Genomic DNA, 24963 nt, shown 5'->3' with positions numbered 1-24963 from the left:
TTATTTTATATTCTTTATTGGGTAAAAAATTGCGATAGAGTTCCCTACCCCAAAGATTATACTGCTTTAGCCAATTTGTATTTCATAAAAGCGTTCATGATGTTTTAGATATGTCATCAACTGTGGTCTAATACCCTCTCCTCTATTTCCAATGTAATTAGCGAGATAAATAGTATCTAAAGAATAAATGTTTTTTTTTTCTTCTTTTTTTCCAGATCACCATCTGTAGTAACTGTAATTAGTGCTCTGGACATGATATTATTTCAAACTTCCTCAAGAAATTTCATTTTGAAAAGTGATATCAATGCATTAATCCCAGCCCTCCTCCGTGGATGTCCTTAAAACTGATGACAGAGACTTTTATACCTAAAGTTTTTATGCCTTCCTCCCATTTGAAGAATGATCTAAAAAAACTATACATCGTATATTCTCTTTACATCTATAACCCGAGCACTTCATCACATTCCTTTCTCATCTTCAATCCTCACTTTCCAGATTCAAGAAAGTCCTCCCGAACAAGATTTCACTTCGCATTCTCTATGGGGAGGGGGGGGGTACTTAAATGATTTGCCAGCCCAAATCATTCTATTTATATGGTAATTTTTATATTATTGCGAAACAAAACTTTAGCTGATTGGTCACAAAACACTTTAATGAGAGCCCCTCATTCTTTTATTCCCATCTCCTCCGATTGCTTTTGCAATTGTAAGCATAGCTAATTAAACAGGGAAATCTTTTTTTTAGTAACACGTGGTTTTAACTTGGCAAGAATTAAATAGAGTACGTCATCTAAATTTAAACTATTTATTTATGGACGAAATACCAAGGTGTCGAAGACATTATTTTATCTGGATTAAATAATTCAATACAATTACAATGATTTTATAAAAAAAAAAGTGTTTCTATTGGATTTTATTTGATATCTTTGAGGAAAATCCAGACCCATCGATCTAAAGTCGTGAAGAGAACGGTTCAACAGATTATGCGGGAGAGTCATTTTCTCATTTCTCGTTCAGCACGAAACTCAAGATAGAGAGGAGTCGTGCTTTGATTAGCAGCTAGACCAAAGAAAACTTGTACAAATGGATCAAAACGAAGTGACAGCATTCAGACATTAATGGTGCATCTTGTTTACAGGTGTCACTTCTTCGCTATTCTCTACACTGTCTAAATGATGAAGATAAAAGTTAGAATGCAATTAATTTTTCTTTTAAGATACATAAATTAGTTTGAAAATATGACAGAAATAATGCATGCAGTTAAGGAATCATAATAAATGCTACTGTTCTTGAATGTAACTTTAAATCTATAAAGCGCAGCTCTGCTCCGATTATACATTCTATAACTACACGAGTATAATTCTAATTCATGAGTTGTTGTTTTTTAAATCAAAAGTTATATTTTTGAATGCATTTCCATTACGAAAGGAAAGACTTCTGAAATGTTTTTAATGTCTTGGGTATATATTTATTGCAATATAAAGTTGATTTTACAATTTAAGCTGCTAGTTAAATTTGTAATACTAAACTTCAGTGAATTTTTCTTATCGAGAATCTTCTAAATTAAATGACTTATTGAGATAAAGTGAATTTTATATAGAATTATTTAACTCTGCCATTAAATGGTAATTACATAATAATTTTCACAAATTTATAATATTGAAATTCTATTAATTAATACTTCCTTTTGAATATTTCTGTAAATGAAATATTATATTATGAGATAAGGAAATGTTTTGTTTTTATTGTTATTTACATAATAATTTTTTATATTTGAAATACTACATTATAAAATAGGAATTTAATCTTCATATTAAAAACTTTATAATAAAAGGGAAAAAGTATTAATAATGATTCAGCTAGGATTTTATTGCTAATTACAATGACAAAATGTTCAGCATTTATCTAACTTGGAATCACTAAGTGTAGTATGTGAGCCAGATGGTTGTTGCATATTTGTTCTATCTTGCACAAAAATGTCTTTGGTAAAAATAAAGTTATTAATACTAATTTAAATAAGACATTGAATTAACACATATAACACAAATCGACTACTATTAAAAATATTCTATATGTATGTCATGTAAAAAATTATATTTAAATATGAAATAACTAAAACTATTCCTAATTAATTTGATGGAAAAAAATTTTCGTTTTACAATTATTTCTTTTTTTTTTAATTATATGAGTTATAGAATTCTAATTATGTAGTTATAGAGTGTTGACATATTAAAAATGTCAGTACATGAATAGTGCATAAATATATTGGGCTATGGTGGCCTAGTGGTAAAATATTGCCCTTGGGATAAGGGGGCTGCTGATTTGAAACCCTAATTCCTCTAAAGATTTATTGTATATGTTGACCTGGGACTTGGTTATATTTGACATCAGATCAAATGTCACTTGCAGTAAAGCATGCCGTTTGAGGTGTTTTTCTTGCTCTCAGTTTGAGATTCAAAATTATGAGGTCTATTCCAAAATAGATTTAGTGTTGCTATCAAATAGGACATTAATATTACTAAATTAATCTAAACTGCTAAGTATGCTTATTAAATTTTTCAAAAAGTATTATAACTAAAAAAAATTCTTAGCTGTTTTTGTTCAAGTTAAATGAAACAGAGAAACATAAAAATATGCTTTCTATTTGTGAGACAAAAGAATTAGTTAATGAATTTAAATATAGGACCAATAGCAAGGGGTTGCTGAAATGGGCAATGGTACAAAAAGGTAATTAAAAAATGAGATTTAAAAATTAGAATATTACAATCTCCAATATAAAGAAAGATAAAAAGGATTCAAGAATATGCCTTCAGGGGCTGATTAAAAATTCTAGGAGTTGCTAATTGTTATGTCTAGAAATAACTGCTCAGTTGGTGAGAGAGATATCCATCAAAGATGTAGAATTTTGAAAAAATATATGTAGAAAAAAAATTGTAGAAGATATTTTTTCCGGAAAGGCTTATAGAAGGAGTGAAAAATAATATATATATATATAACATGTAAATGTGTGAGAAAAGTAAAGGTTTGACAGTTAAACAATGATGCAGGTTTGTCTCAGTATGTTCCTGTTTAAATAGTCCTACTTTTTATATTGAAGATGAGTATATAAAACAGTATTTGTCTACTTATGATGATTTCTTTAGGCATTAATTTTTACTGATATCAAGATTTTTCAAACTACAGTACATGTACTGTAGTTTGATGATATAATTTAAGAGGCTTAAATAAATTTTCAAAATTTCACGAAATGATTTTGAATAAATTCTAATTTTTTTGTTTCATATACTGTATAAGATAATTTCAACCCTAGATAAGAGCAGCTTTTAAGCTATCCATGTTATAAAAATCTCATGAAAATTAAAGAAAGATAACTTATGCAATATTTGTTAAAAAGACAAAATAATTATCAGTGTATTACCAACAAAGAATCAAGATTTTCAGTGTTTTCAATTCTTCATATCTTTGTAAAATTGGATTTTCAGTCTTATTGTGAATAGAATTTGAATATAAATATGACTGCAATTATTCTGCTGTAAATTAATGAATATGAAATCATATATATATTGAGGCTACAATGAGACAGGCTAATTCATTGTGCTAAGCATAATCAATAATAAAAACATCTATTATTTTGTCTTATTAACCAGTATTTACTTCAGAATATTAATGTACTTATAACATTGTAATGTAAAAATTTCATTTATGAATATAATAAAATAATAATAAAAAAAACATTTTATTCTATGATTAGCTGCCTTTGATGATCAACTGATTTGCTGTGATTAATGCTTGCTAAAATGTACAATTAAGTATTTTATGTAACTTGGTTTCTTAATAACTTCTTTGGTAAAATATTTTTAACCTTTAAATTTTTATAGTCATTTAATTTGTACTATTTTAGAAGCCCTATGCCATTCTGTTCATTGTATTATGCATCTCTCTATTTTTTCGTCAGCTCCTGTAAAATTTGAATTTAGAATCAAAGTGGAAATGATTAAAATTCATTAACACAAAAGCATTTTTTGCTGAAACCAAGCATGTTTTTTTTAAAAAAATCTGAATACAAAAAATAAAATCTTTTAGCATTGAAGTCTTATATGCACTATAGAATAATTTTTATATGCATTATTTTATAGAATTATCCAATAAAAAACTCTCATTCGTCATAAAATTTAGTTTTCAATTTTGCTTTCAAAAGGATTTAAATGATATAAATAATATTTTATTTTGTTTCAATCAATAAATATTCTTCAAAAAGTCTCAATTTTATGTAACATGATGTCATGGGACTATTGAAAACTTAAATATCTAGTTCATCTAACTTTAAAAATTCGCGATATTCTAATTTCATTTTTGATACAACTTGTAAACTGCATAAATATTCAACAGAAACCTTGTTCTTTAATTTTCATCAATGGAAAAAATCACTCTATCAGATTGTTGATGAAACAATGAAATCGGATTTGACTTCAGGGGACAATGTAATGTATTATTGGAAGTTGAGTAAAAAGAATATTTTTTTAAAAATTGCTAAAATTCAGCAAAATTTCAAAGATTATTAAGTTTGCATTGTTAAAAAGACAATTTTTTAATATTTTGAAGTGGTGCAAAATTAATTTTTATGCAGTAATATTTGAGAAAGTTATCGCATAAAAACGTAAAGCAACTTAATTTTCAATGAATATTTCAAAAAGGAATCGCTCTTAGGTGCACATTAGATGGACATTATTTTAGATGTACATTCTCACCCTCGAAAGTGTATACATATGTCAAAATTTGAGTAGCTGTAAGTCAAACAATCTGGTCTGTAGAACATCAATACACTTACATATTCATCTTTATTATCAATATAAATTATAAACACGCTAGAAATACATGGTAGAGTTCATAGATTTTTAAATGCAAAAACACTTTTATGTTGATACACTCATTTTTGTTTTTTATTTATATGATAAAATACTTTGGAAGCCCCTTATCTTCATTGGTCATCAAGTTTTATTATCCAGCTTCAATCGGGGTAGACTTAAATTCATCTTGTCTTTATGCATAATTTTATTATTTCTTTTTACAGATTTATTTTAGACTTGAGTAATTACATTATTAAGTTTTGTATGCAAATCGTTTGTAATATATATATATATTGCTTAATTAAATCTAATGTTGAACTAATGAAAAACCTTATCCCTGTAATGTATGTAAAAAAAAAAAAAAAACTCGCATATAAATGGTTTTAAAAAAGCCACATGCGTACTCAGACAAAAGAAAAATCATATTCCTTTGATGTATGCAGTTAATGGTTTTCTCAGAAATGTCATTTGAATGGGCATTTTTAAAGTCATACAGATAAAAAGTCTTAGTGTAAAGATGTATGCTGGAAAACACTTTTTTGAAAAAGTAATTGATAGAAACCTTTGAGAACCCACAAAGAAGAGAATCCATTATCTAATGATAATACAGTATCTAATGATAATACTAATACAGTAAAGCATTTTTTCTAAAATAATTTTTTTTTTCTCTTCATTTGAGATAAAAAGTATTTTGGTTATGATTTATATGTTAACTGCTCTCATAGAATAACTGCTCTTGAAATTATTATTTTAATGCATGGTTTTTTTTTTGGTAAATGTTATATATATAATGTGTTTGTAGTAAAGAATAGCTTGATAAAAGACATTTAGTATTACATTTATATTATTCATTCAGATGTGAAAATGTATATTTCTTTTCTAAAATTTAAAAATGTAAGTATTCAAATTTTTACTTCAAAAAGTTACAAAAGTTTTTCTTATTTATAATTGATATCTATCCAAGAATCAAGTACCTCTTGTTTTTTGTTGTTGTTGTTTTCAATAGTGCTAAAAAATATAGAAAAATAATTTGAAGATTTTGAACTTAAATTTTTAATTAAAATTGGTCAGTTAAGTTATTCTCTCATTTAAAATTTCATAAATAAATAATTTCATTTGTAAAGTATTGAATTATTCAAAATTGGTTATAAAAAGAGTGTAGGGGGGGGACTCTTCAAACATGCTTCAAAATTATATATTTTCAGTTTCCAGTATTTCAGTTCTGAATTGTAACAATCCTTCACAAGATTTGTAATTTCTCTCTTTTTATTGCTTATATTATATGCTATTTGCCAATTATTTTTTTTATTATTATTATTTGTGGAAGGCATTCTGAGTGTTGAATATTTTTAGCTTTTCACGTGAATGTTTTTCTTTCATAAAGTGACAAAAAACAAGCTATTTTTGTGATGTATTATGAAAATTATTATCTGAAGGTATGTCCTGTGATTTTGAATACATTTCTCTTTCAGACTTCTCAAGATATTCAGATGAAATGAAAATACATGGGTTTTTTTCATCTTAGAAATCAAGCATTGAAATACTTTTTATGTGTTGATGAAAAGCAGTTCCTAGAGGAAAATTATCACTGGTATGTCTTTAAACCATTTTTTGGCAGAAAATTAATTTGGCACATAAAGGATGGAAGATTGTTTGGAGGCAAATGAAAAGCATTTGATTATTGATTTACCCATTAAAGCTGTTGATTGTGATACAAATATGAAAATTTTAACTTCCATGATCAAGAAAAGTTTCATATGCGATGTTTGTAAGAAGGTTTTTTCTCAGAAAGGTAATTTAAAAAAACATTGTCAAATACACACAAATGAAAAACCATATTCTTGTGATGTATGCAAAAGAGGATTCTCTCAAAAATACCATTTAAATGAGCATTATCGAACTCATACAAATGAAAAACCATATTCTTGTAATATATGCCAGAAAGAATTTTCTCGTAAAGGTTATTTAAAGACACATTTTCTTAGTCACACAAAAATGAAATCATATTTTTGTGATGTATGCAATAAAAAGTTTTTACTTAAAAATCATTTAAATGAGCATTATCAAACTCATACAAATGAAAAGCCCTATTCCTGTGATGTATGTAAAAAAGAATTTTCTCGAAAAGGGCATTTACAGAGGCATTTTAGCACTCATACAAAAGAAAAACCTTATTCTTGTGATATATGCAATAAAGAATTTTCTCAGAAATGCAATTTAACTAAGCATTATCTAACTCATACAAATGAAAAACTGCATTCTTGTGATGTTTGTAGAAGAAGTTTTTCACTGAGGAGTTATTTAAAGAGCCATTTTCGTACTCATACAAAAGAAAAACCTTATTCTTGTGACATATGTAATAAAGGATTTTCTCAACGATGCAATTTAAATGTACATTTACGAGCTCATGCAAAAAATTAGAAAATTTATAAGTAATATCAAAATTATATACTCATACTATAAACAAACTTCATATCTTAATATATACAATTAAGATTATTCATTAAATTGGTGTTTAATATGATCTTAAAAGTCTTATTCTTACTGACTGTACATTATACTTTTTATATAGATAAATGATAACTTTTCTTTTGAAATGTGTTCAGAAAACACATTTAAAGTTAAAACTGTGATCCGAAGCTAACTTATGTATAGAAATAAAAAGTTTTATTCTTCTGATGCCTTTAAAATCAAATTTTTCTTTTTAATACAAAGGAAAAGGTCTTTTGTTTGTGATATGAATAGTTAGGAATTTTTCAGAAAAAGATGTCTTTAATTTTTATTTTCATACAAAGTAGCATGAATGTATTAAAAATTGTTTTTTGTGAAAGGCACTAGATCTAGGGTGTCAAACTCAAATGTTTACATTGGTGGAATACTCAAGATTTTAAGTTTGCTGAATATGAAAAAAGATTGATAGGAAAATTTGAAAAGAAATAGAAATTAATTTTGAAAACTTAATTTAAAAAAGAATAAGGATTATAGTAAAGTTAATGTTATATTCCTAACTCTGGGTATTTCTTTTCTACTGCCATCTTTCCTATTTCTCGAAGATCTTCTGTTTAATGATTAATTTTGAAGCAAACCCAAAGTGAATGTTTAATTTGAAGTTTGACTGAAGATTTATATTCTTTTATAAATAAAAGTGATTGCTTGCACTTTTAAGTATTTCTAAATATGGAAATAATTTTTACATGCCTGTTTTTTTTTAAATTTTAGTCACATAAAATGGGAATTTAACAAAATAAAGAATTTTCGGATGTTATAATATTTGCTATGGTCTGTTTGTAGTTTGCAGGTCACAAGTTTGACATCCTTGAACTAGTTAGTATCATACTCATTCTGATGAAAGTTCATATGATCATACTAAAATTTGAAACCATTTGTATAAAAAATTTTCCAAAGAGTTATTGTAAATTTACAGTTATTCCAATATGTGGTGTTGACTGACCAAAAATAATCGTTAAATTTGATTTCTATATGCATCCTTTGGTGTAAATTTAATGTCTTGTCAAATAAAGCAGTATGCTACAGACATTTTTTTTAAAAAAATTTATTGGTTATGATTGAATTGTTGCACATTCTGTAATGAACTCTTCCATTACTCTTTAAAGACCTGGAAATCATAAAACGTCTTTCTTGATATTTCATTATTGTTTTGTGAATGGTACCTCATCATTATATGGCAGCTGCATTTAATTGTGTGGAGAGATGTTGCCACTTTTCTATCAATTATTATGATGGATTTATAGAAATCCATATCTTTATAGAATAGCAATGATGTGGCTTTGTGCTATCAGTTATTTCTTCTAACAGATCATTTATAATAAGGGGTATATCATATATCTCCTCATTATTTACAGATATATCACCTCATTATTTACAGATTGCTTATTTGTTTCATCAGAATCTATGATAATCATATCTCTTCATTTATAGACTGAGATGTTTTGACTATATCATCACATGTGTATGTGATGGCACTGACGAAATCTTTCTTCATAGAATGTAACAAATCCTATCTTATGCTAATGACATATTCATTCACATGTGAAGAATTATTAGTGCATTGTGTATTTGAATGCCTGTAAATTTGGAAGATATGAATGAATGAATATTAAGTCAAATCTACTTTGAACTATAATTTGTGAGCATTAAAAAAAATTCATACACTATTGAAGGTTTCCTACATTTCATCTTTATCATGCAAATAAATGTAAACATTTTAATAAAATGTGTTGTTTTGGCCATTAAAAGTTTATTTTATTATCTACTTTGTATGAGCTTATTATTTATTAAGGTATGAAAATAAATTCTGTAATTACCTAAGTAAAATCTTTTTTATTTACCAAACATTATTTTGCCTTACATAACTTTTGAAGTGAAATTTTTTGCATTTATTTCTTTTATTATTATTAATTCCTACATATAAAAATTTCTGATATATATATATATATATTGGGGGGGGGGGAGGTTCTTAAAAGTATGCAGGGCTTGGTTAAACTATCAAGATGCCATAAGGCAATCAAGTTTTAGAGGTTCATTTTCCATTCCCAACTTTCAAAGCCAGATTTTTAACAATTAATTTTTATTTCTTTATAAACAGTTTTAAGTAATATTTTTTGTAAAAAGGTAAGTTTTTGTAAAGAGAGAGATATTTAACATTACATTACAGATATGCAGAATTAGCATTACATTGTATAAATAATAATTTTAGTTTTGGTTACTTTCAAGGAAATTGGTTCCAAATCCTCACTCATAAAGCAAATTTAAATTGAAAAATAATTTTAAAAAATAAGAAATTTTTTAACACAGTCTAAATATTATTTAAATATAATACCAGACAGTTTTCAAGTTAAAAAAACAACTTATTTTATTGAAATTATAAAACACCATCATAATCATACATAATAATGTACCACAATTTAGATGATATTTTTTATTTGTGCAAGTTTGAGTGCATTACAATTGTAAACTAAATTTCTTTGAAATTACCGTAGATAAACGGAAACTTTGGGGCCAACCCTAGAGCTGCAATTACCTATTTATTTATCTGATTTTAGAAGTATGGAGAAACTTTAAAGAAATTCAGAAACATTGCTGAATTCTGAAATTGCATTTTAATTGCCTCATTACTATAGAAGAATTATACTGTGTTAAAAAAAAAAAATTCCTTATATGATGAAACCTATTCACTACGCAAAATTTAAGTGGATTCTTTCGGCATTAGTTTTTAGCAATAGGAAAAAAAATATATTTGGATAATGAGAGGGATTTGAATTTCGTTATAAATTTAAAATATGAGGCGTATTTTTTAAAGTAAATGCCATTTTGAAATTAAAATGACTCAGCTGTCCTTTTTTTTTTTTATGGATTTTGTTTTTACAGAAAGCTTGCATAATTTACACTAATCTGAAGGCTTTTATCATATCGTATAACCAGTTTTTGAATTCTATCTTCATAAAAATCTAATCTCTGCAACCGGCCGTTTTGAAATCAACATCATCGCCTTGATGCTGACCATCAAGCCTTTTTTTTAAATGCTGGTACAAGTGGTAGTCATCAAGAGCTAAATCGGGACTGTATAGAATTGTAAGAAGTTGTTCACAACCAAGTGATCTTGGATATGATTAGCCGCATATGGAAGGGAGGGCGTTGTAATGTTTCAAAACAATCACCTTATTGACGGTGAGATGTTAAGGAGTACCCGCTTCAAACAGAAGCTATCTCCTGTAATTGGGGGTAACTGATGAAGGCATAGCTTTTATGAAATGACATGGACTTTTGGGAGAGGTGTGATCCAAAGGACCGACCTTTCAACAATCACATGCTACGCCTTTTATTTCGGATTGCACCATGCAATTTAGTTAAGGTCACAGAGTTTAGTGTATCGCCAAGGAGCAGAAAATTAATTAGCAGCACCCCATTCCAAAACACACTGCTCATGATTTTTAAGATTGAAATTGTTTGCTTGAACTTATTGAAATTGTTTGCTTGAACTTAATATTCTTGGGTAATGTTCAGTGTCACCATTCCTTGGATTGTTGTTTCGATTCCATTCCAGCATTGAATGAACTACTTATGTTTAGTCATCTCTGACCATTTGGCGTAAAATATCATCACCAAATCATTATTGCTCAAGGAAAGTTGCTAGTTAAAAATTTGGTTTGTGCAGATATATTAAAATTTTTGGTACCCAACATGAACACAACTTAACGATAATTTAATATTCTGCCACAACTCCTTAAAGAGAATTTCTTAAAATTTGAGAACACTCGTTAGAGTAAGATAATTTTTTTTTTTTTTTTTTTTTTTTTTTTTTTTTGCATCAGCTTTCTGTACCAAATTTTCTGTAATGACAGAACGTTGCTCGCTTTGTTTCTCATTATGCACATTCATGTGCGGTCATCTTTAAAGGCTGCAATCCATTTTTGTACTATTCATTCGCTCATAAGGTTTCATCATTCATTTATGCCTTATAATGTTTCATAACATTTCATGGATCTAAGTTGAATTTCAGCCGTTTTCACATCGTTTGCATTGAGAAAGCGAATGATAGTTGGAGAAATTTTCCAATTCATCGAGATATTTAAGATTCCCACTAGCGTATAATCACAGTGGTATTCTTCCGTAGTAACGAGTTGTGACTAATCAACAGATAAATGCATTCAAAACGCATGCGCAGAATGAACATTGCAGTGCTGCAGCGCTCTAATTTCAAAGCAGTACTTATTGGGGAAAAAAAAGCATTCTTTCAAGTTATTTTTTAAAAAAATTAATAAAATTAGGATAAATATTTTTATTCGATCAAGTTGGCATTAAAAGATTATATATACAAATTAATTGTAATTAAATTTGGCCCATTCAGAGCATTTTACAACTATAAATAAAAGGCAGATTGATTCGAAAATTTACAAATAAATAATTCAAAGGATGCACTTAAAAATATGCAAAATCAGTTTAAAATTCTTTCGCTACTAACGCTTTATTGCCTAAGTGCATAAAAAAGACATGCAATAAATAACTGTAAACTATTTTAGTATTTTTAAGCATTACGACATTGAAAGTTGTTATATATATATATATGTAGGACTGGGTGGGACAAAATGCCCATTCAATCCCATTTGGATCAGTGTCTAGGGTACTGATTAAGAAACTTTTAAAGAAAAACAAATAGTTTATTTACAGTAAACAAAATTAAAAGGACATTAACAATTAGGACGGGAAACATTATTTACATTAAAGTTAGAAGTAAAATATTTAGATGGCACCAAGGGCGAAGCCTAACAAGATGTCTGCCAACAGCTCGCTTTTTCAAATTTATGGTCACATGACCTAGCACTTTCGATTAGTAGAACCCGTGGTGCCATCTATTACAATACAATAAAACTAAATTGAATTGGATGCATTCAGTATAATAGTGGAATGGTAATGGCCACTAATTAAAACTCTACATATATATATATATATATATATATATATATATATATATATATATATATATATGTAGGATCGTGTCCTCAATCGAAAGAAGACTGCACGTTTGTCTTTTCCATATTTTAATAAACGAACACAGGACTACACGAACATTAAGCAAAAGAACAAAAGTATAGGGTTGATTGCAGTTCAGGCGAACATAGCATGGCTATTATCCTTCAACTTAGAAGCTCACACACTCTCGCACCCCGTGTCTTTCTTCTGCCGTTTGCCTCACTTATACTTCTAGTTGGAACACTACTGCCATCTGCCGGCGAGGTACAGGGAGTAGCATAGGGGCTCATACTACAGGCCGTCCTGACACTTCCAGCTGCCCACAGCGGAGAGGGAATTTGAAGAAAAACCTGAAAGGAACAAAAAAAACAAAACAGACAAAGTACGTAGACAATAACATGGAGAAAAAAAAACACAAATGCTTCTTGTTTAGTGCAGTAAGTCGGTGTTTCAAGTGTCTCTGCATCAAATTTTCATGTTGTCGGCTGCAGTGGAGGTAGAGTTTGGTCCGTCGTGCTGACCAACTTTTTTAACATCATAGCGGTCATTAGGCTTGACTTGTAGCACTTCATACGGGCCAAAAAACTTTGGTCGCAGTTTTAAGCCAGTACCAAACTGGGTCCTTCGTATTGCCACCAAATCACCTTTTTTATACTGATGAGCAGTTTTTCGGTTCTTATTGTAAGTACGTCGATTCTCCTCTTGAATTTTTAGGATGTTCTTTTTGGCTTCATCTCGGATATTCTCACGATCAGTTATAAAAGCGTTGATGTTCTCCTGTTCGAGAAGCTCAAGGATTTGTAAATCTTGTTTGGTTCTGAGCTTTACTCCTGTTAAAAGCTCAAAAGGTGTTCTTTGTGTACTCCTTGAAACTGTGGAGTTAAGTGTCTTTTGGACTGCGGGGACGAATTTGAACCATTTGGTGGGGTCATCAATAGAAAGTTTGGCTAAAACTGGAATAATTGTACCATGAATTTTTTCCACTTGTCCATTACCGCGGGGAATTCCGGTTGTAATACTTAAATGTTGGATTTTTTCAGTGTCACAATATTCTTGAAACTCTTTAGATGTGAATGCACTGCCTTTATCTGTTATGATCCGATTTGGGTTTCCGAATGTTATTTCTTGTTGTTTGAGTTTCTCTATGGCGTTTTGTGAAGATGTAGATTTAACAGGATAGATCCAAGTAAATTTTGTGAATGCATCGACTACTGTAAGAATGTGGTTGTATTTTTTATTAGTCGAAGGCAGGGGTCCTAAAAAGTCAACGTGGTATGTACTGAAAGGTACATCGTCTTTTGGAATGGGGTTTAATAATCCTTCACTTTTACCTCGCTTTTTGTTCACGAGAATACATTCAATGCAATTCGATATGACATCATCTACGCATTTACGCATGTTTGGGAAATAAAAACTTTGTTTTAGACTATTTTCTGTTTTATTTATACCGAAATGTCCTTTAGAGTGGAAATTTTTAACGACTTCAGCTTGCATTTGTTGAGGGACCACTAGGAGATCAGAATCGTTTACAATTTTATACAGTATGTTATTCTTCAGAATAAAGTCGTTAATTTGTTTGTTTGCCAGAAGTAGCTTAATGGAATTGATATATTCGTCAGCTTTTTGACAGTGGACGATTTTAGAAGTCAAGTCATCATGTATTATCATCATAATAGGATATCGGCTTAAACAATCTACATGCTTCATTTGCTTCCCTGGGCGATGTACAATTTCATAATGAAAATCTTCCAAAAACAATGCCCATCTAGCAATTTTGGGTGTGAGCTGTGCTTTGCTCATAGTTTTTTGAAAAGCTGAACAGTCTGTTACAATTTTAAATTTAGTGCCTATCAAATAGTTGCGGAATTTTTTTAAAGCTTCAATAATCGCCAAAACTTCAAGTTCGTAACTTGAGTTAGTTTCTTCTTGGGGGGATGTTTTTTTGCTCATATAGTGAATTGGGTGAAACTTATTATCGTCAGATCGCTGCAAGAGAATTGCGCCGTAGCCAAATTTACTTGCGTCAGTATGCAATTCTAATTCTGCACCCTGTCTGTAAATATGCAATACAGGATTTTCAGAAAGCTTTTGCTTTAAAGTTATGAATGCTGATTGTTGTTCGGGACCAAAATAGAATACTGTGTTGGCGCGAAGTAAGTCACTTAATGGCTTGGCTATTAGTGCGTAATCTTTGATAAATTTTCGGAAGTAGCCAGTGAGTCCGAGAAAACTTTGAATTTGTTTGACGTTTTTGGGCTGTGGAAAATTTTGAACAGCGGCGGTTTTATCCAAAGAGGGAGTGATTTTGCCGTTTTCTATTATATAGCCAAGGAAGTCAATTTTTGATTTTAAGAATTTACATTTCTTCAAATTTAGTTCCAATCCATATTCAGATGCAGTTTTTAATACCATGGCTAAGCGCTGTATACCTTCCAACTCATTGGAACTGGGTATAATGATGTCATCCATAAAGATAATAACAATGCCTTCCTTAAGGAGATCACGGAACACATTGTTAATGTATCTTTGAAAAATACTTGGGCTGTTGCAAAGGCCAAATGGTACTTTGTTAAATTCGTACTGACCATCATGTGTGACAAATGAGGTATATTTCTTACTGTCTTCCTCCATTTCCACGTGGAAGAATCCATTTTTTAGATCAATGGTGGAGAAAAATTTTCCGGCATGTAATTGATCAAGAACTTCCTCAATCAACGGTAATGGATACCTATCTTTAATTGTTTTAGCATTCAGTTTACGATAATCTATGCACAATCTTAAGTTGCCATCCTTTTTTTTACATAACACTAGTGGAGAACAGTAATCGGAACAACTGTTCCTAATAATTCCTTTATCTAACCATTCGGTGATTTGTTCGTTTACCTTTTGTTTTTCAGGGAAAGAGAGTCGCCTAGCCCTTTGACAAACGGGAATGTCATCTTGCAAAACAATTTTCATTTTCAATTTAGTGTCCTTAATTTTGTTAGGTTTGTAACTATTTATCAAGTTTTGAACATCATCACGAATTTTGTTATTAATAATGTGGGAAAGATCAACAACAGATGCTGAATCTTCATAGACATTAGCGATAGCAATTAACATGTCATCCGTACTATTGTTACATAGACGTATGCCCTGTTTACCAAATGTAAACTCGGTTTGTTGCAAAAAGTCCATGCCAATGATGACATCAAGGGGAATTGAAGTGTCGCTAACAACATAAATTTTGGCAGGGAGTGTTGTGTCTTCAATTGTAATAAAATCTTGAAAAAATCCAATGCTGTGTATTTTGTCTCGACCAATTCCTGAGAATGTTATGTATGAAGGATGCAATGGTGGGGATCCAATGCTTCGATATGTTTTGTCGTTAATTATAGTGGCTTGTGAACCGGTGTCACAAAGAGCAGTAAATTGAATTTTGGCAAGAGTTATGGGAATATGCATCGGATTTGCGGAAATTTGTCCAGACGATTCAGAAATTGGGTGAACAGTTCTATCCGAAGGGGTGGAGGTGTTGCGATTAGCTGTTGATATAGAATTGGTAGAATTTTTGGGGCAATTAGCATGTATATGGCCGAAGTTTTTGCATCCATAACATTTCTTACCACGTTCTTTATTTGTGCACGAGGTACTTTTGTGACCTTTAAGTCCACATGAGTAACAAGTGGGTTGTGGTTGCGTGATACGTTTGTGGTCAAGCCTTGCATCATGTGTGTGATCATCATTTTTCCTATCTACATGTTGTTTAAAAGTTTTTGAAGCATAAAAGAGTTTTTCATAAATTTTCAATTTTTCTTTAAATTCAGAAATGGATTTACAGCCATATAAAATAATTTTGTTGTTTGAAGAATCAGGAATGCCATTTATAACATAATCTATTAAGGACGATTCATCAAGAGAGCCTTTATGTGCTAAATCTCTCATGGCCAAAAAGTATTCCTGCAAAGTTTCGGTAGGTTTCAAACGTCTAGCTTGCATCAAATTATGTAATTGAAGACCATTAATTTTTTGAGAAAATTCTTCTATCAAGTGTTTTTTCATTTGTTCCCAATTATTAATTCCGCGAATAGACCTTATTAGAGTTAAAGCTGGGCCAGTTAAGCATTTCTTTACAAAAATAACTTGATGAATTGGATTTTTTATTTGGTATAAATCAAAAATATCCTCCACATCAGAAATGAAAGTTTCCACACTATAGTTATCACGAGACGAAAAAGGTTTTATTAATTCGACAATATCTTTCAAGCTAAAAGCAGAAAAAGTGTTGTTAGTTTTTTCGGAATAACTCTCAGAAGTATTCAAGGAAAGGGGAAAGTTCTGAGTCAGCGCATCTAAATCAATCGGCGATTTCCGGTGTTCAGAGTGAAGTTCTTTCGATGCATCAGGAATTTCGTTATGGCTAGGATTTTGTTGTGGCTCCGTTTCAAGGTCATTGTCAGTGCTCAAATCGGAAACTTCCGTTTTCAGCAATGAGATATCACATAAATTAGTAAGGATAACATCACAACATTTTTCCAAATCAGTAAAGAATTCTAAATGGAGTATATTACAAATCGCGATTAAATCTTTAAGGGAGAAATCTTGGAGTATTTTTTGTTTTGTTTCCTCTAGATTGAAAGGAGTTGGAAATCCCGAAAATTTTCTTAATCTTGATCGATTTTGTCTATCGCCGTCTTCACCAAAAACGAGACGATGCAGAAGTTTTATGTTATTCGTACTACTAGTTTTTAAAGACTTTGCAATTTGTGGATAATCGTTAAGAGTAGCCATTATTCTATGTTTTTAGACAATTTTCACAGAATTATTCAAAAATTTATGCGATTCCTATACACTCAAAATGAAGACACCAAATATTCAATCAGAATATGCTATCAACAAATGTTAAGAAAATATGCAAGATAAATTCAAAAATGAAAAAATAATATTTTGATGCAATGTATTAATTCGAAATTTCGTTCAAAGAATATTCATTCCAGTAATCTTAAGAAATGAATTCAAATAAGCATCAACTTCATTATAAGCAGCAATATTATTTTAAATATTCTAGAAAACTTTTTAATTAATCATCACATAGTAATTCTAAATTTGTTACGAAATCTTCCAATTATAAATTCACAATTTTCTTCTAAACAAATTTTTTAATACAACATCAAATAGTAATTCAAAATTTGTTAGGAAATCTTCAAATTAGTAATTCAAAATTATCTTCAAAAATGAAATAACCGTGGAAGAAAACAGAAGAATTAAATTCAGCATCAAAGGAACATCAAATAGGCGATTAATATCAACAAATTTCTTCAAAGAACATTTGTTTCTTCAATATCAAATAACTTCACGAATTATTCCTCAATTTTCCTACACTTGTAATTTTCATCAAATTTAAGAGTTTGTATTACATCAAAATTCTAGATTAAGCATCAAATATTTTTTTCGAATAAAATGATCAATTAAAGTTTTACTCACAGTTTGCCGTTGTGGAAGATACTACTTTCGGTTTGATCATCATCCTTGTCTAGGGTATTGAGTGGCCAAAATCCAACCGGCCTGAGCTCCCATGTAGGATCGTGTCCTCAATCGAAAGAAGACTACACGTTTGTCTTTTCCATATTTTAATAAACGAACACAGGACTACACGAACATTAAGCAAAAGAACAAAAGTATAGGGTTGATTGCAGTTCAGGCGAACATAGCATGGCTATTATCCTTCAACTTAGAAGCTCACACACTCTCGCACCCCGTGTCTTTCTTCTGCCGTTTGCCTCACTTATACTACTAGTTGGAACACTACTGCCATCTGCCGGCGAGGTACAGGGAGTAGCATAGGGGCTCATACTACATATATATAATGAAATATGACAGTAAAAAGAATGGTAATTGTAGCTGGCAAAAGAAAATAAAAATCTGATTTGAATTAGCAGATGGATTGAGTCTGGATATAAAAAGATGAAGATCGATTTGATTGATGGGTTTGGTTCCAAATTTGATAGTCTACACTTTAAATTTTAAATCTAAGTACCAAATGTTATCCTTCTAGCTCTCTTCTTTTGTAATTATCATGTTAATTTATATTCAAAAAGCCAAACAAATTTGTTATTCAAAATGTGTTAGAAATCTACAAATTTAGTATAAGAATTTTATATTAAATTTCCTCCTTCTAGGTCAAAGCGTTTTTGAGTAACTTTGTCACAGACTGAGATAGATAGCAGAACATCATAAATGTGTTTATTGATCTCAGGGAGGTTTAAACGTAGAGATTCGCCAAAATTGGCTGATTTTGTTGTCGGTTTCTCACATTTAAAACACAAAAAAGTTCCTTGTTTCGTTATTTCTGTAAGAAAATGGACAATTCATAAAGAATATAAAATGTGCAACGAGAATTTTTTTAAAAAAAATCACCCATTATTTCATTAATAAAATATTTATTTCTAATATACACATTTATAACATTAATTAATAGTTGGGAAATACGCCGGATTTACACTCGGTCAGTAGGCAGGGTTTGCGCAGAAAGGCTGAAAAATACGTTCGGTCCATGACAATTAATTGCCCCAATGGGACAACAATATACTGCTGTATTTTATATATATATTTTTTCTTTCTGTGCATGCGTTTGTAAAAGTTGGCGAGTTTTTTGGCTTGAAAAAATTGATAACTTATCATAGATTAATTTCGACATTTTTTGCTCTTTTTGATGGGAGTTTTTTTTTTTTTTAATTATATTTGCCATTTTTTTCCTATAGTTTTCATATGAAATTTAGGTATGTTGACTTTTTTTTTACCATTGTGATGCCGCACGGTGGTTATAGTTTTGTGTGTGTGTTTCAAGCATTTGTCAAGCTTGTGGCAACACCACCTTTGTTCCATTAAGAAAAGTTCACGCCAGCATTTTCACGTCTCTCTGCAACACAAGTCTCTTAAAACTTCTCCAAAACAAAAACAAGAGTGCTCTAAGGTTATAAAAAAAAAAAAAAAAAAAAAAAAAACGTTGTTGTTAAAACTTTTGGTTTTTTTAAATTTGGACACGCATAAGCCACTTTACTTTAATTTCTGCACCACAATAATTGGTGACCTGTTGTTTAAATTTAATAATCAGGATTTTAGTACTTAAAATTTTGTTTGTTTCGAATGCATTTTTTTGGAGTTAACCCTGTTGTTGTGAAAGTCACTTGTAACTGGAGCTGGTAGGATTTTTCTCTTTTTTGGATCGAGGATTTGAACCCTTTGTTTCTTGTTACCATGACTGAAACTGAACCTAAATTATTCTTACCTGCATTGGAAGTTGGAGATGGTCACCCTAGAGAAATTTCCAGGATAGATTTCAGCGCACCTCCCTTCTGGAAGACGGAAGTAGACCTTTGGTTTTTGCGAATCGAATCGGGTTTCGAGGTATCCGGCATCGCGGGTAACAGGACGAAATTCTATTGCGTAGTGTCGTCCCTAGATGCCAAAGTGTTGGCTCACGTTGCCGACATAGTTCGCGCTCCTGTCACTAACGATTCCTACCTCTATCTAAAAATCTAGAATTTTAACAAAAGTTTTACCATCCGAAAATGCCATATTGAAAACCCTTCTTAAAGATATCCGCTTAGTAGACGCCGTGACTACTTGAGGAGATGAGAACTTTGGCTCCCGCTAGGCTAACTGATCAAGTTCTTAAATCCCTATGGATTCAACGTTTGCCAGTTCGCATGCAACAAGTCTTGACAGTTAGCGGCGATTTTCTGAAGTTACTGTCGGAAATTGCCGATAAAATAGCCGAAGTTTCAGAATCTGCCGGAAAAGTACAGGAATGTTCATAGTCAGTGATTACTAACGACTCCTTGGAGCGTAAAATCGCAGCACTTCAGGAAGCAATACAACAGCTGACTCGCAGGCAAGAAGGTAGTAAATACAGCAGAACTAGACGCTCCAACTCAAAGGGTCCAAGTAGAAAACGATCCAATTCCCAGTCTCGTGGAATGTGTTGGTATCACGCACGATTCGGTGTTAAAGCTGACAAGTGCGTCCAAACCTGCTCCTTTCAGGGAAACTAAATGCATCCCCTGCTATGGCGATGACCATTGATGAGTAGAAGTTCGCTCGCCTATTTGTCCATGATAGGAGATCTGGATTCAAGTCTTTGGTGGATACTGGTGCGAGTGTAAGTGTTAAGCCCTAGTAAAAAGCTTTTGATCCAAACTTCACTCTTTACGCAGCTAACGAGATCCGGATCCCAACCTTCGGCAGCAAAGACCTCACTCTAAATTTCCGCTCTAGATTTTTAAAAGTTTCTCTACATGTTTCGACTTTAGTGATATTCATAAATTTGCAATCTTGTAATGTTAAACATGTTATTTTATACTTGTGAAGAATTCTAAAAATTAGATACGGTACAATGGAATTGGAAGGAATATTATTAAGACTTTGTGTACGGTATAAGATTGTTATCAAACTCGCAAAACGCTCTTCTGGTACCATTGAGTTATCATATTTGGTTTCTCGTCAAATCTTTCATAATTGTGCCAACCGTCCAAAAAACTCGCCAAAAGTTCGCCTTTTTGAAAGGCTATCAGAAATAGTAACAGACGGCTTATAGGATTGAAATAACGTCTTCCACGTCTATTGTTGAAGATAAAGAGTATTTGTGCATTAACTGCATGCTTACCAAAAAATTGCCAAGGATGTCAATTGCAGAAAGAAAAAAAAATCGCGAAAGATATTATTTTAGTCTATTGATTATGTTCGCTAGTGGTACGGCGGTTAACTCACAAATTAAAAATTGACATGCGGTTTAAATATAAGTACCAGATGATGTTTAGATGATATTGAAATTACATTTCTTTTTCAGGTGGCTTTTGCAAGTGTTCAGATACAATGATAATATATGGTCTTAAGAAATCAAGCTGCAATTGACGTTTTTTATTATATAAATGATAAGCATTTCCTTTGGAAATCCATCAGTGGTATGTTTTTAGATCACTTTTTGATAAAATTCTTATTCGGTATATAGAAGATGGAGACTTCTTTGAAAGCGAATGAATCGGATTTCTCTTTTGGTCAGCCTATGGAAGCAGGTGAAAGTGATTCGAATTTAAAAATTCCAATTTCTACGGGTAGAAAAAATTTCACATGTGAAGAATGTGGTAAGTCATTTCCCCAGAAATACCATCTAAATGAGCATTATCGAATTCATACAAAAGAAAAACCACACTCTTGTGATGTATGCCAAAGAGAATTTTCGCAGAAATGTAATTTAATTCAGCATTATCTAACACATACAAATGAAAAACCTTATTCTTGTGATGTGTGCAATAAAACATTTTCTCTGAAATGTCGTTTAGGCGAGCATTATCGTACTCACACAAATGAAAAACCATTTTCTTGTGATGTATGCCAAAAAGAATTTTGTCGGAAAGGCACTTTAAAGAGCCATTTGCGCACTCACACGAAAGAAAAACCATATTCTTGTGAAATATGCGATAAAAATTTTTCTCACAAATGCAATTTAATTCACCATTTAAGATCTCATACAAATGAAAAACCCTTTCCGTGTGATTTATGCAATAAAGAATTTTCTAGGAAAAGTAATTTGATTGAGCATATACGAACTCATACAAATGAAAAATTGTATTCTTGTGATGTATGCAATAAAGAATTTACTCAGAAATGCCATTTATTTAGGCATTATCTAAGTCACACAAAGGAAAAATTCTATTCTTGTGATGTATGTAAAAAGGAATTTTCTCTGAAATGTAATTTAAAAGAGCATTATCGAACTCATTCGAATGAAAAAGAATTTTCATGCAATGTATGTGGAAAGTCGTTTGCTCAGAAATGTAATTTACTTCATCATTTTCGAATTCATGCAACAGAAAAACCGTATTCTTGTGATGTTTGCAAAAAAAGTTTTTGTCAGAAATCTTATTTAAAAAGCCACATTCGTATTCACATGAAAGGAAAAGAGTTTTCTTGTGAAATATGCAACAGAAAATTTACTTATAAATGCAATTTAAATGTTCATTATCGAATTCATGGGAAAGAAAAACTCTATACATGTGATGTGTGGAGAAAAGAAGGTTCTCGTGAAAGTCATTTAAATGGACTTTTTTCAAACGATTGAAAATAATTTATCCTTGAATATATATTCAGTACAGAATATTTTGAGAAATGATGTTTAGAATCACATTTTAAAATTCATATATGTGAAAAAAAAAATTGTTCTATATGCTGAAAAAGAGTTTTTGTAAATATACCAACATAAATTTTCCTCATATGATATGTACAAGAAAATATTAAGTGATAGCACTGCATGATTAAAACTCATCCTACATATGCAAATGGAAAACCTTATTCTTGCAATGTATACTAAGAATTTTCTCTGAAAGGAATGAGTTCTGATTCATAAAAAAGAAATGAACTTTTTTTTGTAGTCATAATAACTGAACCTTTCATAAATCAACCTTTTCTTAATAACTAAATAATGTTATCTGTATAATGCAAGTACTATAAAAGTTTTTTCAAAAGTCACTTAACTATGCAATATTGCATTTGAATGGAATTTCATTTGTACTAAATAGTTATTTTATAAAGAGAATTTTAATTGAATATATGGTGGAATTTGATTTCTGCAAGCAATTTTTTCAGTCAAGCTTCATCCAACTATGCAGTGTGCTTCGGAGACTCATGAGAATGTTCATGGATTCAAACTTTAGATGAAAATCTCTATCATTGTTCAAGAATGTGAAGATCATCAGATTGCCTCTTAATATTTCGTTTTGTGTAATAAGTGATAACACTCTACTGACTGCAGCAGTATTTAATTTTGCCGAGAAATGGTGCCAGATCTCAAACTGATATTGTATGGAAATATTTATCTTTGTAGAATAGCATCTAAGACTGCTTACATTACCAGGTTTTTTTTATTGTGAATTCTGTTACGGATGAGCAGTGGTATATCTTTCCATTTTGTAGAAATTCATCAAAAACTGCAATCTTACTTAAAACTTTATATGCAAAAGATGTTGCGCTTTCTTTTCTTCATTGAATAATAATAAATTGTGTGAATGATGGCTAATTTTTATATGTATAAAATACTAAAACTCCTGCACGAATTATGTGTATAGATGGATGTGATGTTGGATGTCTATTATATCATTATAAAGGCAACTCAAGTTTTCAAATTTACGTTAGTGCATCTATGAAAAATGAAATTTAACAAGCTGGATTTTCAGTTTGAGTAAGTGTTATAATTTCTGTATATAAGAAAAAAGATCACACACTATTGAAGAATTCTTACATTTTACATTATTATAGGGGAAAAAATGTATGTTCATTAATAAAATTGTTATTTTGTTCTTTAAAAGGTTTAATTAATTTTATTACTTACATTCTTTAAAATCTTATTGATGTTTCGATCGGGCCATGAAAAAAAAATATTTATTTCAACAAAATAGTTTTTACTTTACGAGTTACAACGAGTATCCCACCATGCATTCTTTTCGATGCTTTTGGTGTTAAGGATATATTCTGCGTTTGATTTCTTCTGGACAGATAAGCTAGTTAAATTGAGAGACTTCAATACACAATTGGAAATATATATCTAATTTCTCTATTTTTATGTCTAGGGAGCTAAGTTAAATAAATTTAAAGTTCTCAACATACAATTAAATATGCATTTCTAATTTCTTTCCTTTTGAACCTATATTAACAGCCTTGGTAATACATTATATATATTCATTTACTTTTGATATTGGATATTATTGATCTTAATGCATCTTTTATGGGTAGCATGATTCCTTCAGCAGAATATTTTTAAACTTCAACCCTTGGTAGGAATAGGCAGCTATCTTGGGGGATTGGACTAAAGGAAGACTGAAGGCAAGTGGATTTAAAAAATGCTATTAATCTAGGTATTAAATACATTTTAAAGAAATATAAAATATTAAGAATACAATGTGTGTACACATTGAATCGTCTTAATCCTTAATTAAATTTTAAGTAATTGCAATTTTATGATATATTAGAATAATAATTATTCATTAATTAGTTATATTTATTATAAATCTGATGATTTCTTTACATTTGTAAGTTTTAAAATCATTAACAATCTAACACTATTATGTTTGATATTTCAAGATTTTTATTATGTTAATCATTCTTTCATTACATAATATTTAAAACACATATATTTTCAAAAAGTTACTATATAAAAATAATTAATTAAAATGATTAAGTTAAAAATAGAAAACTAAACTGACTGTAGTTTAATAAAAAGGGCTTCATAATGTGGACTGCCTAGGTCCGAAAAATGCCTAAATATGCCACTGCTTTAAACTGGGATGAACATTAAAATCTATGTTTTCAGAATCATTATATTTATTTTGTACATAAATAAGTCATAAAACTTTTTAATCAATTCTAAATTTTGAAGCTACATTTGTAATAATTTCAAGAGAGAAAAAATCCTACTGAATATTAAGAAAGAACATTTTTAAATTGAGATTTATTCCATTTACAAAAATTAAATGCCAGGTTTTGTGTATGTGTGTAAACATTTTTTTTTTTTTTTTTTTTACATGGCAAGAAAAATGGGATTAAATATTTGCATAGACAATGAAAGTAACATTGATTTCAATACAATAATAAAA

General features: G+C 30.2%; 1 protein-coding gene across 2 annotated transcripts; it reads left to right on the top strand.

Annotated features, from left to right (window-relative positions):
- Positions 1–1080: 1080 nt before the first annotated feature.
- On the top strand, positions 1081–23625 carry LOC129988131 (gastrula zinc finger protein XlCGF8.2DB-like). Of its 2 annotated transcripts, none has more exons than XM_056096273.1 (3): positions 1081–1186; positions 6319–6437; positions 21165–23625. In XM_056096273.1, exon 3 carries the CDS (start codon positions 21330–21332, stop codon positions 22434–22436), a length of 1107 nt encoding a protein of 368 aa, XP_055952248.1. In that variant the 5' UTR covers positions 1081–1186; positions 6319–6437; positions 21165–21329; the 3' UTR covers positions 22437–23625. The 2 variants fall into 2 exon arrangements, with proteins under 2 accessions (XP_055952248.1, XP_055952247.1); XM_056096272.1 differs by lacking the exon at positions 1081–1186 and adding an exon at positions 1477–1624.
- Positions 23626–24963: the final 1338 nt, after the last annotated feature.

The sequence above is a fragment of the Argiope bruennichi genome, chromosome 10 (genome assembly GCF_947563725.1).
Source record: "Argiope bruennichi chromosome 10, qqArgBrue1.1, whole genome shotgun sequence".
In the NCBI taxonomy this organism is placed as follows: Eukaryota; Metazoa; Arthropoda; class Arachnida; order Araneae; family Araneidae; genus Argiope; species Argiope bruennichi.
This window is presented reverse-complemented; position numbering and strand designations above follow the sequence as displayed.